The 15,899-nt window shown below is 34.6% G+C and overlaps 3 protein-coding genes across 7 annotated transcripts; 2 read left to right on the top strand and 1 right to left on the bottom strand.

Annotated features, from left to right (window-relative positions):
* The first annotated feature begins 1,032 nt into the window (after positions 1-1,032).
* Positions 1,033-3,449, top strand: CDEF1 (GDSL-like Lipase/Acylhydrolase superfamily protein). The gene is made up of 5 exons (NM_119160.3): positions 1,033-1,476; positions 2,110-2,234; positions 2,305-2,529; positions 2,655-2,895; positions 2,967-3,449. Exons 1-5 carry the CDS (start codon positions 1,227-1,229, stop codon positions 3,170-3,172), a joined length of 1,047 nt encoding a protein of 348 aa, NP_194743.1. The 5' UTR covers positions 1,033-1,226; the 3' UTR covers positions 3,173-3,449.
* AT4G30130 (DUF630 family protein (DUF630 and DUF632)) lies at positions 3,440-7,320 on the bottom strand. 4 transcript variants are annotated; one of them, NM_119159.2, is made up of 5 exons: positions 6,866-7,320; positions 5,342-6,426; positions 5,048-5,268; positions 4,752-4,975; positions 3,440-4,681 (listed from the first exon to the last, which is right to left on the bottom strand). In NM_119159.2, exons 2-5 carry the CDS (start codon positions 6,372-6,374, stop codon positions 3,982-3,984), a joined length of 2,178 nt encoding a protein of 725 aa, NP_194742.1. In that variant the 5' UTR covers positions 6,375-6,426; positions 6,866-7,320; the 3' UTR covers positions 3,440-3,981. The 4 variants fall into 4 exon arrangements, with proteins under 4 accessions (NP_194742.1, NP_001329517.1, NP_001329519.1 ...); NM_001341996.1 differs by having other exon boundaries at positions 5,342-7,320; NM_001341997.1 differs by having other exon boundaries at positions 3,494-4,975; positions 6,866-7,035.
* An 826-nt stretch (positions 7,321-8,146) lies between these two features.
* Positions 8,147-11,560, top strand: HMA3 (heavy metal atpase 3). 2 transcript variants are annotated; one of them, NM_119158.4, is made up of 9 exons: positions 8,147-8,474; positions 8,623-8,880; positions 8,969-9,066; positions 9,198-9,453; positions 9,538-9,675; positions 9,761-10,088; positions 10,188-10,390; positions 10,499-10,706; positions 10,784-11,560. In NM_119158.4, exons 1-8 carry the CDS (start codon positions 8,273-8,275, stop codon positions 10,642-10,644), a joined length of 1,629 nt encoding a protein of 542 aa, NP_194741.2. In that variant the 5' UTR covers positions 8,147-8,272; the 3' UTR covers positions 10,645-10,706; positions 10,784-11,560. The 2 variants fall into 2 exon arrangements, with proteins under 2 accessions (NP_194741.2, NP_001328455.1); NM_001341994.1 differs by lacking the exon at positions 8,147-8,474 and having other exon boundaries at positions 8,588-8,880.
* Positions 11,561-15,899: the final 4,339 nt, after the last annotated feature.

Raw genomic sequence — 15,899 nt, 5'->3', positions numbered from 1 at the left:
TTGACCCAAAAAAAAGGCATATCGTATTATGGTTACTAGAAAGTGGCCAACTCGTTCAAAACAAATCTGTTTTTATTATTTTACCGAATAATGAAAGACATTGACTTATTGATCCGTATTAGACACGGATTTCAAATTTAATTTGTATATAGTCAAATAATTAAACATATGTTGAGTATACGGTATAACCTTCTCAATACGGCATTTGTAGCCCTTTTTCTAATTAACCAATTAACTAACTTCTTTTTGTTTTTCTTTTAAATCTTACACGGCCACAATGTATATACATATCTTTGTTCAACGGTAAACTTGTATAACTTTGTTGCAAAATAAACATCTATATACACTACAATTACGATGTTGAGAGATAAACTATAACGAATTTTGATATATTATATTTAATTTTGATGATTTCATATTGTTAAGAAAATATGTGATACATTTACAAACTTGAATTTTAGCCCAAGTATATTTTCAAGTTAGTAATTTCACTACAATATCTTATTGGGAGTGAAGGAAAAATTATTAGTGGATGCAGAGAACGATAAACTATTTGTGGATCATTTTGAAGATGTCATTGAAAGCATGTATGGTTAGGTTTCATTTGCATTTGGTGGAATCTGGCATATCCTAATTCTTAACCAAACTTTTTGCATGGGATCGTTATGCACTTGTTTGGTTTTGAAAGATTTTGTCTATGGTTTATTAATTATACCTTTTTCATATTTTTCTTACAAATAAAATTTTACAGCCGTCATATATATTACCAACACGTCCACCTTAAATAATATATATATATATATATATATATATATATATATATATATATATAAAGCTTTCTCTACCTATTTGTATGCTTTGGAAAAAAACAACCTATGTGTATTTTGTAACATATATTTTAGTAAACATAAGTAAATTACATGACAATTCTTCAGCTTAACAAAAAATAATAATATTACCAACACGTCCACCTCAAATAAATAATATTAAAAGAAAAACCTCTTAATTCATGCAAAACAATTTATATAGTTCTCCAAGTCTCCCTTGATTCACTCACTGCCTCATCCTATATATAGTCGCATAATTTTCTACTTGTCTAAGCAAAATCCCCTCTAACCATCAGACTTACAAATCTAGTCCATATAATACAATAAGCCCACTTTTCTTCTTCTCTCATCAAGCTTTTTCTTCTCTCCTCATTTTTCGTATAATTCGATTTGCGAAAAATGGTCGAGGGAGAGTCCAAGGCATTGTGGATTATTTTGGCCACCGTGTTTGCAGTCGCGGCGGTGGCACCAGCGGTGCATGGACAGCAAACGCCGTGTTACTTCGTGTTTGGAGACTCTGTCTTCGACAACGGTAACAACAATGCCTTGAACACCAAGGCCAAGGTCAACTATTTACCTTATGGTATAGATTACTTTCAAGGTCCAACCGGTCGGTTTAGCAACGGTCGGAATATTCCAGACGTTATCGGTAAGTTTTCAATCCGGTTTTCTTGATTTAATTAGCTGAATCCATTTTTTCTTACGTTATTCGATTGTCATATAGCCGACCATGATCGGGTTCTTACAGAAAAAAATTATAAAGACAGTTGTCCATAATGTTTAAACTGTATATGCATGAATTTATTTTTTTCAAAAAAAGAAGTGAAGGTTAACTTTAGAAAATACAGCATTTTAAATTTTCTTTTCTAACATCACTTGGATATGGATGAACTTCTTTTTTTTTTTTTCAAAAAAGTATTCAAGGTTAGAAAATACAGCATTTTATATTTTCTTTCTAAAATCACCACCAAAATCTTAAAATTCTAAACATTTCCAAAACTTTGAGAAGAATTCCTAAAATTTCAGTCAAACTTAATTACATTAATCATATATTTTAGTATACTTGAATCCGATCCAAAACAAACATATACTTTGGTATTAAAAGAGTATAATTATATTTGGAATGAAAATTCATTGTTGTGGAGTTCAACAATACTAATAAAAATATATTTTAAAAGAAAATTCAAAGTTATCAGATTAATATTAATTCAAGCGTCTTGTCTCATTATTATTTATTTAATAGTTCATATATTTAACAAAGTTGAACTATTTTTACTTTTAGCTGAACTAGCGGGTTTCAATAACCCAATTCCACCATTTGCCGGAGCATCACAGGCACAAGCTAACATCGGACTCAACTATGCTTCCGGTGCCGGCGGTATCCGCGAAGAAACCAGCGAAAATATGGTAACAACCCTACGATAAATAAATATATATAATACTTTAAAAAAACCTAAAATCTTGAACATATAAATAGGGTGAGAGAATCAGTTTGAGACAGCAAGTAAACAACCACTTTTCCGCTATCATAACCGCGGCGGTGCCACTGAGTCGGTTAAGGCAATGTCTATACACAATCAACATCGGAAGCAACGATTACCTCAACAACTACTTCTTGTCGCCTCCTACTCTAGCTCGTCGTCTATTTAATCCTGACCAGTACGCTCGATCTCTCATAAGCCTCTACCGTATCTATCTGACGGTAAGTATTAGATCATTATATGATTATGGCATACATGCATTCGTTTATCTAGAATATATAGAGCAACATTTTCTATATGTGGGATATCTTAACATTGATATGTTTTTGTATGTGACAATGTGTAGCAATTGTACGTACTAGGAGCGAGGAATGTAGCGTTGTTCGGTATCGGTAAGATCGGATGTACACCACGGATTGTTGCTACCCTCGGTGGCGGCACTGGCTGCGCAGAAGAAGTGAACCAAGCCGTGATCATCTTCAACACTAAACTCAAAGCCCTAGTCACAGATTTCAACAACAAACCGGGAGCTATGTTCACTTATGTTGATCTCTTCTCTGGAAATGCTGAAGATTTCGCCGCTCTAGGTAATTTTATACTTAGAAGAAAAACGATGAAATTGTTACCGACACTAATTTGTTCATTTGAAATATTGTAGGGATTACGGTTGGTGATAGGAGTTGCTGTACGGTTAATCCGGGTGAAGAACTTTGTGCGGCGAACGGACCGGTTTGTCCAGACAGAAACAAATTCATATTCTGGGATAACGTGCATACTACGGAAGTGATAAATACTGTGGTGGCTAACGCAGCGTTTAACGGACCTATAGCTAGTCCGTTCAACATATCCCAGTTAGTGAATTAAAATTAGGGCTCTATTCCATTGTTAAAATGGCATAGTCCCTTTATTTAAAACTTGGTTTCGTCTAGATTGAAACCATATATCAGACACATATGTAATAATGATGGAATAATATATCAGATAGACTGAATAATGAATAAAACGGATTGATCAAAAGAAGTGAAATTAAGGATGGTAACATATTGATCAACAATATATAAGAAAATCAGTATTTTCTTGCCGATTCTATATACAAAGTTGATTTGGGCCTTGTCAAAGCCCAAATAGGATGGCAAATAAACAAAAAGGCTTTAATTGTATCCAAATGTCAAAAAGTCAAACCCGATCCAACTGATCTTTTCTCGAAACTCCGATCGAATTCGAGCTTACAGTGACCGATCATGGAAGAGAGACGATCAAGAGATAAGCTCACTTTCCATTGTTCTTAATTACACTTTCACTAATTGATTCAGGTTTGTCATCGATCTTTATGTTAGCTTGAGTTCAAGAAACCATCAAGATTCTTTCTAAAGATTCATCTTTTTGTGTTTGTTCTGCAACTATTTAGTTTAGAAGAGACAGGTTTTGATAAAGATTCTGACTATAAGACACGGTGTAATGAATTTGGTTCTATAAAGATAAGTTTATGACCAAAATCCCAAATTAGAAGTCTAACTGAACTAACTTTATGTGTCTTAATATTACACAAATCTCCATCCATCTAAACTATCTTTTGATAGTAGATGATGCAGCTTCCATGGCTAATCTAACCTAAAGTCCTAATCTTCTAAGGATATATAAATAAATAAATGAGAAGTTGAGAATAGAAAAGTTTAAATCTTGGTTTGCTCTGGCATGTCCTCCTCTCGATGGGTAACTAGCTTCGAGTGTTCATCGGCTGAGCTAATGGAGAACTCGGCGAGTGAGCTCACTGCAACTGACATTCCATGGCAGAGTACTTTAACTGCAATCTCAGCTAGTTTCTCTGCAGTCATTATCTTCTCTTCTTCCACTTTCTCAGCTTCAACAAGCTCCATGCTCTCTGGTCTTGAGTACTTCCTCGAAGAATCTGTTACCGGAGACGTGTCTTCCTTTAGTTGCCGAGCATAGATTGCACCCATCCCTGAGGCAAAGAAGTCGAGTTTGTCTAGTACTGGCTTCTCGTTTAATCCGTTGAGTAGCCTTGACCATTGGATGCAGACTTCATAAATTGGGTGAGGACAAGACGTTAATGTGACTTTCTCTGGGTCAGGGTCACATCTGAAACATCTGAGTAACCACCCGGTTAAAGAGAGTATGTAGGATCTTTGTGATGTGATCCATGCTTGGAAGCAGGCTCTCCAGTTTCGAAGCTGAACCACAAGATGCAATGCTGATCGAGCTAATCTTTGAGAGTTGATCTCTGGTAGTGAAGTCTGTTGTTGCTTCTTGTGACGGTTAGAAGGTGTGGTTGCAAGTAATAGTTTGGCTTCGTCCAATGTTCGCTTCTGTATCTGGTGACACTCTGCCATCACTTTCCACATCTGAGCTAATCTGTAAAATGCCATTGTCAGTCAAAGAGAAACATATGTTTTCAGGAAACAAGAAAGATGTTTTGGCATACCCTTGAACAAGCTCAAGAAGCTGTGGAAGCAGTTCTTGGTCGCGAAGAGTCTCGATCCTTTCGGAAATAGACTCTATTGAGTGTATAGAGACCTTGATCTGAGTATGTAGATCTCTTATTGTAGCTCTTGTTTTATCAACTGCCGAAGAGTCAGCTCCTTTCACATCCTGATTCCTCAGCACCAAACATTTCTTTTCATATGCAATCCGTATTCGGTCTCCAGACTGTCACAACATTCAAGTCAGTTAACCAGAGAGAGGTGAACTGAAAATACTATTAGAAGTCTCAGTTATTACCTTGACTTCATCATAGAGTTTCTTCTCCCACGCGTATAGTCGGTCCAATGTTGATTGATGGCTACCCGAGAGCATACAAGATTCTTCCGAAAATTCGCTGCTGCTTTCGAATTCACTCGCCCTTGAACCTCCAGAAGAGCTGATCAAGAATCTTGATGAGGAAGAAGATCTCGATGAGCCGCCTGAGCGGAACAAAGCTACTGGGTTCAGCATTGTCATGGCTGCAATAAGAAGTCTCAGAACCACATTCGTTTCATATATATAGTCAGAAACAAAGAAAAGTACAAATCTTACCACTCAGTTCATTAGAGGATGTGTATTGAACTCGACTAGCTTCCAACAGACCCGAGACTTCTTTACCAGCGGTACATATGATCGCAAACTGATCTTCAAGATCTTTAATAACTTCTGCCATGCTTGTTGGCCTTCTATTCAAGTACACAGTGAAACCAGGTGTCTCTCCTTTTCCATCATCTGATGTAACTCCAACAACATGCCCTGTAGTTCCTCCTCTGGACACCTCAAGACTGCGCCGTTCTTGAGTTCCATTGCAGTTCTTGTCGCTCTCATTCTCAATCTTGCATCCACTGTCCGTGAACTCCTCATTAACATGTTCTACTTTATCTTCTTGATACATTTTACCTCCATTAAAATCTTCTGTTGCTTTCATGTTATGATGATCCTCAAACTTTACATATTCATCTTCTTCAAGATCTGGAATCCCTTCTTCTTCCCGAACCCGCCTCAGCCGTCTCATATCATCATCCATACCATTTTGGTTATCATAACTGTATCCATACTGATCCAATGCCGAGAATGGATTCCAAAAGAAATCCCATTGAGAGTTCTGTGGTGAAGGAGGCGGTATATTGTGACTGCCTAGTCCCGGACTGTTCATGTTCATGTTCATCCCAAAGAAACTATCTGCTCCATAAGTCTCAACCTGAAAAGTCTCAGGTGATCTAGGAGGCTTTTCTTCAACCCGAACCGGTCTGCTTCCACTAGCCATCAAGTAACTGTTGACATTCAATTTCGACTCTGCCTCACTCTGAACCATTTTTGAAGGAGGAGATATCTCAATGAAGCCGCCTGAGCTGCTCATTCTCTTCACTGGAGTGACACATGTGTCCAACATGAACTCATGTGGCTCATCTCCTTCGATATATTCCCGGAGAGCATCTGAAACCTTCCTCAGAGACTGGATATAAGCAATGTGACCAGAAGCAAACCCAGTCCTATGTTCCACTGCTTGTTTGATGAAACGTTTCCTATCTTTACAGATCTGAACAGCTTCATCGTCATCAAACTTCGAATGAGAACATCCCATTTCTCTCTAAATTTCTTATCTTAGCTTCAATTCCAAAGCTCAAGAGGAGAAACTGCAAAAATAAGAACAAGACATCAAGATTTTTAGCTAGTAATGTAATAACGCTTGAAACAGTTGAGAAAAGCAACATAGCATTGATTAAAAGAGAGAGACATAAACGTTTCTCTTATGTCTCAGATTCTTGATTTTTTTGCATAATTTGAAAGAAACAAGACTATAATTTTGTCTTAAACTGTGATTTGTGTCTAAACTCCTTTCATTTGTGGTTTTTTCACACAATCAGACATAAGATATACAATGCCAAATTAATCAAGAGAGAAAACGATGAAGCCAAGAACTTTATGCGTTATGAGCCTTCAAGGAGCTAAAATCTAAACCCTTTGCACATTTGTTCATAAATAAAGGTAAAATAAACAAACTGAGGGACCCAAATCTATAAAATAAAACCAGAAAAGTTTAGATTTTTGGACGATAGAGAGAGAAGACAAAACCTTTCAGGTGTTAAAGGTCAATCAGAAGAAGATGTGGAGCGTGTGAAGAAGGTGAGAGTGAACAACGGTCAAAAATATATTTGTGAGTAGTGATGAGTGAAGAAGGTGAAGAAGAAGAAGAAGACACCATGAAAATACGGATTTTATGAGTTATGTTATTATCAACCTCGATTTTTACGTTTATTTTCGGTTTTGCCATTGTCCTTGCATTGGTTAAAATCTCAACTCTCAATGTGATTGGTTTTTTCTCATTTTTTGACATCAGTCTCAATGAGTCAATGGTGTTTTGGTTTGTCTTATTATTTCACTTTATTTATTATTAGGTGGCGTTAGGACATGCAATTTTTTTTTTTCTTATTTTATAGCTGCGTGGGACATGCAATTTTGTTTGTTTTATTCATCTATGAAACTTTTTTTTTAACTAAAGACGTTACTAACATAACTTTTGTTTATTTTATTCCTTCTAAACCTTGTGTTACATGCAACCCTTTGTTGTTTTACTAATTTTTAACCTTACTTTTGTTTCTTTGCTTACGACAAATATTCTATTCTTGTGAAAGAAAAATAAAAATGATTCAGTTCTAATAGTGTAAAGGATGGACCTACCAACAAGGATTTGGTTTGTCTCATGTAAATGGATTCATAAATTTGGAAAACGACTGAAAACTAATAAAATGTTACACTTATGGTTACATATACATATATATCCCAAGCGTGGGTATTTCTGTAAATTAATGGAAACTGCGGTCAGAGTATGGCCCCAGCCAAGATAAATTATTGGCTACCTCGGTACTGTAGTTAGGTTTTGTCATGTCTACCCTTTCATACTCACTTAATCACGAAATTGCCATTTATATTACAAGTCATTATAAGGCCTCGGAAGTTATCTGATTGAGAATTGTATGAACCCATGTTATGGCCCAATAGGCTCTTTTCTCTTTCTTTAATAACAAAATCTGAATTTGATTTAGAAGAATTTGTTAGATTCTATCTGCTCAAATATTATTTGCTAAAAAAGATTTTAATATATCAACTATATAGGTTTTTTCTTTAACATCTGGAAAACTATATAGGTTTTGAAGTGTTTTTTTTCAATAATAAAATCGAATCTACTATAATTGACTAATTAATTGTTGTTTATTAATATTTATTTCTATTAAATAAATGTAAATCTTTCAAAAATTACATGGTTAATAAAATAAAATTTAAATGCGTATCCAATCTCAGCATTGACATTTGGAAATAGTAAAAAATCGTGGAGCAATTAATATAACATTCCTTATAGAGACTGAAAATTTCAAATGTTATAAATAATAATGTAAGCCTAAACCAAATAATTAATTTCCCTCCGACATCATCCCGTAAAAGTATCTCCTCGAAATTTAGTCCGAGATCTCAAGCTCAACGATGGCGGAAGGTGAAGAGTCAAAGAAGATGAATTTACAGACAAGTTACTTCGACGTCGTTGGAATCTGCTGTTCATCGGAGGTTTCTATCGTAGGTAACGTTCTCCGTCAAGTGGACGGCGTTAAAGAATTCTCAGTCATCGTTCCTTCTAGAACCGTCATCGTTGTCCACGATACTTTTTTGATTTCTCCACTTCAAATCGGTAAGTAACAGAAACTGTTATTTTTCAATCGACGTTTTGACTTTCGTCTTGAATCATTGGTCTATTGATGAGGCAAAGGTTTACGTTTTCTTAAAGTCAATTAAACCCTTTTTTTTTGTTGTTGTGTGTAAAATTGATTTCTTGACAGTCAAGGCTCTGAATCAAGCAAGACTAGAAGCAAGTGTTAGACCATACGGAGAAACAAGCTTGAAGAGTCAATGGCCAAGCCCTTTCGCAATAGTTTCTGGTGTACTGCTAGTTCTCTCCTTCTTCAAATACTTTTATAGTCCGCTTGAATGGCTCGCTATTGTTGCCGTGGTGGCTGGAGTTTTCCCCATTCTTGCTAAAGCTGTTGCTTCAGTCACAAGGTTCAGGCTTGACATCAACGCTCTCACTCTAATTGCTGGTAAAACACAAATCCTTTTCCCTGAGCATCAGCTTATGTTTTGTTTGATGAGGTAAATGAATCTGATTTGGTTAATTTTGTTCAACAGTGATAGCAACGCTATGTATGCAGGATTTCACAGAAGCTGCTACAATTGTGTTTTTATTCTCAGTTGCAGATTGGCTTGAGTCTAGTGCTGCTCATAAGGTTACTTAATCTAGGGTTTCTGTTTCTTGATGATTTTAAACAGTCATAGTCATACAAAAATGTGAAAATCAGTTCTGGTTTTCATTAATTCTATCAGTTGATCATTGTTCTGAAGTAACAATTGTTTTCAGGCAAGCATAGTAATGTCATCACTGATGAGCTTAGCGCCACGGAAGGCAGTGATCGCGGATACTGGACTAGAAGTTGATGTTGATGAGGTTGGGATCAACACCGTTGTTTCAGTTAAAGCTGGAGAAAGTATACCGATCGATGGAGTTGTGGTGGATGGAAGCTGTGATGTGGATGAGAAAACATTGACAGGAGAATCATTCCCTGTCTCCAAACAGAGAGAGTCAACTGTTATGGCTGCAACCATAAATCTTAATGGTACAAAACAATATCATTCTCTTGCTCTTCTAAAGTATGATCCTAAAGTTTTCAGCTCATTGCCATAATTTTGTGTATGCTAAGGTTATATAAAGGTGAAAACTACAGCTCTAGCCCGGGACTGCGTGGTTGCGAAAATGACTAAGCTTGTAGAAGAAGCTCAAAAAAGCCAAACCAAAACTCAAAGGTTTATAGACAAATGCTCTCGCTACTACACTCCAGGTAATGAATCATATTTTTAGATCATAATCTCAATGTAATGGATGGAGAATGAAACTTTATTCATTTGTTGTTGTTGTTTGTTTAGCTGTTGTTGTGTCAGCAGCATGTTTTGCGGTAATCCCGGTACTGTTAAAGGTTCAAGACCTTAGCCATTGGTTTCACTTAGCACTTGTAGTGTTAGTAAGTGGTTGTCCCTGTGGTCTTATCCTATCCACACCTGTTGCTACCTTTTGTGCTCTCACTAAGGCAGCCACGTCAGGGTTTCTGATCAAAACTGGTGATTGTCTAGAGACATTAGCAAAGATCAAGATTGTTGCTTTTGACAAAACAGGAACTATTACAAAGGCTGAGTTCATGGTCTCGGATTTTAGGTCTCTTTCTCCCAGTATCAACCTGCACAAGTTGCTTTACTGGTAAGTTTGTATGTATATATAAGTCCACAGGAGTTAAACCTTTTTTGGGTGTATGTGATGAAAAATTGATGCTTAGAGGACTTTGAGATGTTTTCTTAGGGTCTCAAGCATTGAGTGCAAGTCAAGCCATCCGATGGCAGCTGCGCTTATTGACTACGCAAGATCAGTTTCTGTTGAGCCTAAGCCTGATATAGTCGAGAACTTTCAGAACTTTCCAGGAGAAGGAGTTTATGGGAGAATAGATGGTCAAGATATCTACATTGGAAACAAAAGAATAGCACAGAGAGCTGGATGCTTAACAGGTCTTTGAACTTTTCAATTTTAACTACATTCGTTTTTCGAACTGTCTCGAGTGTTGTTTTTGTTCTGTCTATCTAACTTTTACAAAATCCTTTCTTTGTGGATGTTAGATAATGTTCCGGATATTGAAGCTACTATGAAGCGAGGTAAGACCATTGGTTACATATACATGGGAGCAAAACTGACCGGAAGTTTCAACCTTTTGGATGGTTGTCGATATGGGGTTGCTCAAGCTCTTAAGGAACTCAAATCTTAGGAATCCAAACTGCAATGCTCACAGGAGATAACCAAGACGCAGCTATGTCTACTCAAGAACAGGTGAAGCAGAGCTATTGCCTTATTATTCCCGTCTCTATTTTGTGAGTCATATAATCAGAAAGTTATAACTTTGACAGTTAGAGAATGCTTTGGATATTGTTCACTCTGAACTTCTTCCACAAGACAAAGCAAGAATTATTGATGATTTCAAGATCCAAGGGCCAACAATGATGGTAGGAGATGGGCTTAACGATGCACCGGCTTTAGCTAAAGCAGACATTGGTATATCCATGGGGATCTCAGGGTCAGCACTTGCAACAGAGACAGGAGACATCATTCTTATGTCAAACGACATAAGGAAGATTCCTAAAGGGATGAGACTAGCGAAGAGAAGTCATAAGAAAGTGATTGAGAATGTGGTTTTGTCTGTGAGCATAAAAGGAGCAATCATGGTTCTTGGTTTTGTAGGTTACCCTCTGGTTTGGGCAGCTGTTCTTGCAGATGCGGGGACTTGTTTGCTTGTGATACTCAATAGTATGATGCTTCTACGCGATGAGCGTGAAGCCGTGTCTACATGTTACCGTGCTTCTACTTCTTCACCGGTGAAGCTTGAGGAGGATGAAGTAGAGGATCTAGAAGTGGGCTTGTTGCAGAAGAGTGAGGAGACAAGTAAAAAGAGTTGTTGCTCTGGTTGTTGTAGTGGTCCTAAGGACAATCAACAAAAGTGAAAACCTTCTTCTGATTTAGAGGGTTCTATGTATATACCTGATTTCAAAAACTCTACATACCTGATTTCAAAACCAGAGAGGGACCCGTGTTATTTCGGTTAATCCTCATTTAATCGTTAACCACAATCTCCGGTTAGTGTCCAATGATTTAAAATTTGAGTTGAACCGAAATGCAAGTCCTTTTTTTAGCATGAACTTTATATTTATAAATATAAGACTTTATTTTTTTGAGGTCAATATATTTTTATTTTAAACTAATTTGCAATTACATTAGATAATTTTATTGTTATCCTTAAGATTTAAACTAATTAGCATAATTTTTACGCACATTTTTATATCTATATATGTTGATTTAAAGTAGATTTGTGTGCGCTCAAAATTACATAATTTTCTTTAAAATGTAAGTTTCTAATTTTTTTATTTTTTATTTAGTTTAACAGAACTCAGATTCCGTCCAAAAACATTCATAAATCTTTTCTTTTTTTTGATGATAAAAGAAAACGAGCTGAGATATATGAGTATATGACCATTGGATAAATCGATGGATCATATCTATTAAGCAGGGACATATCACAGAAATCATTGTGTCTTTGACGAGTGCTAAAACCCCACATTACTTTATTTCCTACAGTGACTTAATTTGAGTGTCACATTTAGTGTTTCACTAATATGAATTGTCACCACCAATAAGAAGAATATCTGTGAAGATTGGGTCCCCTTCAGGAGTATAATTTTAGATGAAACTACATCTTAAGACCATTTTATTTTTGACAAATTATATATACAATTAATATCCATATTATGGCTAGAATTATTTTATGGAATTTGATTTCATTTGAATACATATTTAAGATTTTCGCATATCTATTTAATTCGAATTAATATTTAATTTTGACGACTTAGGTACTCAAATATTAATTCGACTTTTTGATGGTATTTCTATCATATTTGAGTTCTTTTTCTTTTCTTTATTTTTTTGTTAAAGGATTTTCATATTCCTTCATTTGGTGTTTAAAATCCGTTTCACAATATATGATATTGTTTGCTGAGTCAAATAGTCATGTACAATCACAATGCACTTACCATTTGCAAAGCTATATTTTAGCAGGTAATTTATCTTGTGGTCATTTGCAAAGCAATATTGCTAGAGAAAAGGGCTCTAAAAAATATTTTAGCAATTTGAAGAAGGAAATAAAAAACTTTTAATGGACTGATTATGACATGTTGATATGGAATTACAAACGAATATTCCTCGTATATTCTTTACCTATAATATCAAATAAACAGTTCTTATGCGTTCATCATTTAGAATCACATATTTTACTTCAGCACTCCTACTTTTGTTCACGTCCCTTCAACTGATGAAGGCCGAATCATATGTTAAATTATTATATATATTAGGTCTTAGAAAGTGAACAAAAGTTTAATATTTGTCACTTTTACTCGAAAAATCTTAATATATATGTTAAATTTGACACAACTGACGATTGAACAAAAAGTGTTGTGTAAAATTTTTCACTTTTAGAAAACATTTAGTGCGGTCTAATAATTTGAACGCCTTACCAAAAACTATTCTAATCGATTGTTGGACTTGGAACATTACGCCACAACAAGAGTTACCGACTACATGTGCATAACAAAAAAATGAAGAAAATTTATCAATTAATGTGGTTTGGCTTCCACCAAAACATTATTTAGCTATATATTTTATAAAATATAGTTGCGATATTTGTCAAAAAGACAACGAACAAGGATTGCTATATGACCATTCTGGATTATATTGGCTAACTTACTTTCAGTTCGATCCTTGCTATTGTGGGCTGTGGGCTGCTGACGTATCTCCACTAACCTCATTGTGTTCCATTATAATGACTTATGCTGATTATACACTTCCATTTTGCGTTTATCGTGGTTATTATATGATAATTTTCTTATTTTATTAATCTTCTTACGGGATCACGATAAGATAAATCATACGAAAGGAAGGTGATACATGTCAATTCGAGAACAAGCAATGGATCATGAGAGTCTATCTAACATCCACAAATGTTTCTGGTCACTTCGATTTTTCCCAAAGATAACCTCCTCAAACATTTAAATGTTATAATTGCATGATTTGTACCAATTATAAGCAAATGATATAAAGAAATTTAAAAAGTAAGATGAGATCATTCGAGAATCATTTAATGAACTGCAAAATAGACTGGATCTTTTTAGGCCCTAGCATATTTTTTAATATCAAATCACCATTTCCGGAATTCATATATATGTCGATCGAGATGCTTGAGCATTGTTTTAACCCTAAAAAATGATTGGCACTAAAAACTAGACCATTCATTATAAACTCAAAAACTAGGTCATTGGTTAGAACGAAAAAATGGGAGTAAACGTGAAGAAAGTTTTTTAGAGTTAAGTTATAACTCTTACGTAAAAGCTTGAGAGTCTTAAGTTTATGACTTTTTCACATCCACTTGACCACTTTATTAGTGTTGGTCAAAAAACTACAATTTTATTGATCAATAATACGTATCCATCAACATTCTATGATCCATATCGATCTCCATATTATTGACCCGCCATTACTATCCATATTCGCAAACTAAAAAGGTCGTATTGAGGTAACTTCCACATCTTCTTGACGAAAAAAAAGAGATATAATATATAGTACAATACTTATGAATTAGAAGTTTTTAAGAACAAATTCACTGAATAATTCAGAAAATTTGCTCGTCTATATGTATCATTGTCTTTCTTTCATATTTTATACTCCATACGAAAAAAAATCTGAAAATATTTAAAACAAATTTATGCTATTAAACTATACTTCGAACAGATAAAGATAAATTTACTATTCTGAGAAAAAGTTCCGAAGTTTCGGGAACTAATATTTTAATGTATCAGGTGGTGGAACAAATATAAGTAGAATGACTTATCGAAACACAAAAGAAGGATATCTATCATTGCAATTCATATTTCAATTTTATTCCCTTTCCCATTATACATGCTTTATATGTTAGTTTATGATATCTGTTTAGTCATTAGTGTTTGGCTCATTTACGTTGCTTTTTCACTTTGATATATATATTTTAAATAAAAGGAAAGTAAATTGTTTTGTTTTGTTTTGAGACATTGGAAGATTCCTCCACTACTCGAAAGCCTTTTGAAAAGATATAGTGGAGGTGTGCTGCATAAATTATTAGTAGTCTTTAAGATCTCAAAGGGACACATGTATAGATTATCATCTATAAAAAGAAAAAGAAAAAAACAAGTAAGGCTTGAGGTTTGGCAATCTTTGGTTGTACAATGGTAGAAGGTGCTAATAGCCATTAGGAAAGGAAAGATCATGGTTCTTGTAAAAAAATTTGGTGTCCAAACAGTTAATGAATTTTCAACCTTTATTTATTCAACCGTTGATAAATAATTAGTATATAGAACTATTCTGACGTTATATCGTATGATCCATCGTCGCGAAATAATAATTATATAATAGGGAAAATTTTGTGAGAATCGACAACACAAAGTGAAAAATAAAATGTTGACCACAATACTTGCAATCCGAATAATGACATTAAACACCAATTATATATATAATGGAATATTTGATGGGAAATGAGTTAGATTCTTTTTTTCTGATTCTCTAGCTCTCTCGTAATATGTTTTTCATTTTCTGTCAACCTTTCTACTTAAAATTTTTGAGGATAATGCACACACAAAAAGAGAGAGAGAGAAAGAAATGGAAGAAAAACTCAATCCATATTTCAAAGATTATGATAATTATGATCATGATTATATTGATGACGACGAAACAATGATATATATGAACAGTAATGTTGTTACTGTGTTACAAATCTGCAAGCTGCATTGTGGCCTATAATTGAATCTGGAACACAATTACATATTTATCTTTACTACTAGTACATTTTTTTTTCTTAAAACAGTGACATTTAGAATTTAACATAATTTAACAAAGAAAATAAAAGTTCTAAAAACTAAAATCACTAAATCGCAAGCAGACAACAAAAAATTTTGATACTTTTTTTTGTTTAATCAATACACTTGGAGAGTAATAAACTATTCCAAATGAGGAATCACACATGGATTCCATTATATGACATTGTACTGTTTATTCTTCCATATGTTTTGTAGTACACCTTTGTTCTCGACTTCTCGCGTTACTCACCTACAAGACTAAAACCTCTTCCCTAAAACAAACCCTATTCTTTTCATATTTCCTTCTCAATAATAAAAATAAAACTTTACACAAATTAAATTCGTGACGTAATAAACTACTCTTCTCTCCTTGTTTCCAACTCAGATGTTGCTTACAATCTCAAATATTTTTGAAATCATATCATATAAAATACATGTGAATGCGCAAATCTCTTATACCAAATTCTTAAACTATTTTGAAGTTGTAGTCTCTACAACGATATAATTACATTTTGGTATGTGATTCTATCAATAACTTACCATTCATGTTGTCAGATGAAATATATATTAGCACATGAATTACCAATCAACGAGT

Source organism: Arabidopsis thaliana, chromosome 4 (genome assembly GCF_000001735.4).
Source record: "Arabidopsis thaliana chromosome 4, partial sequence".
Taxonomy (NCBI): Eukaryota; Viridiplantae; Streptophyta; class Magnoliopsida; order Brassicales; family Brassicaceae; genus Arabidopsis; species Arabidopsis thaliana.
The sequence above is the reverse complement of the archived record's forward strand: the minus strand, read 5'-3'. Positions and strand labels throughout refer to the sequence as shown.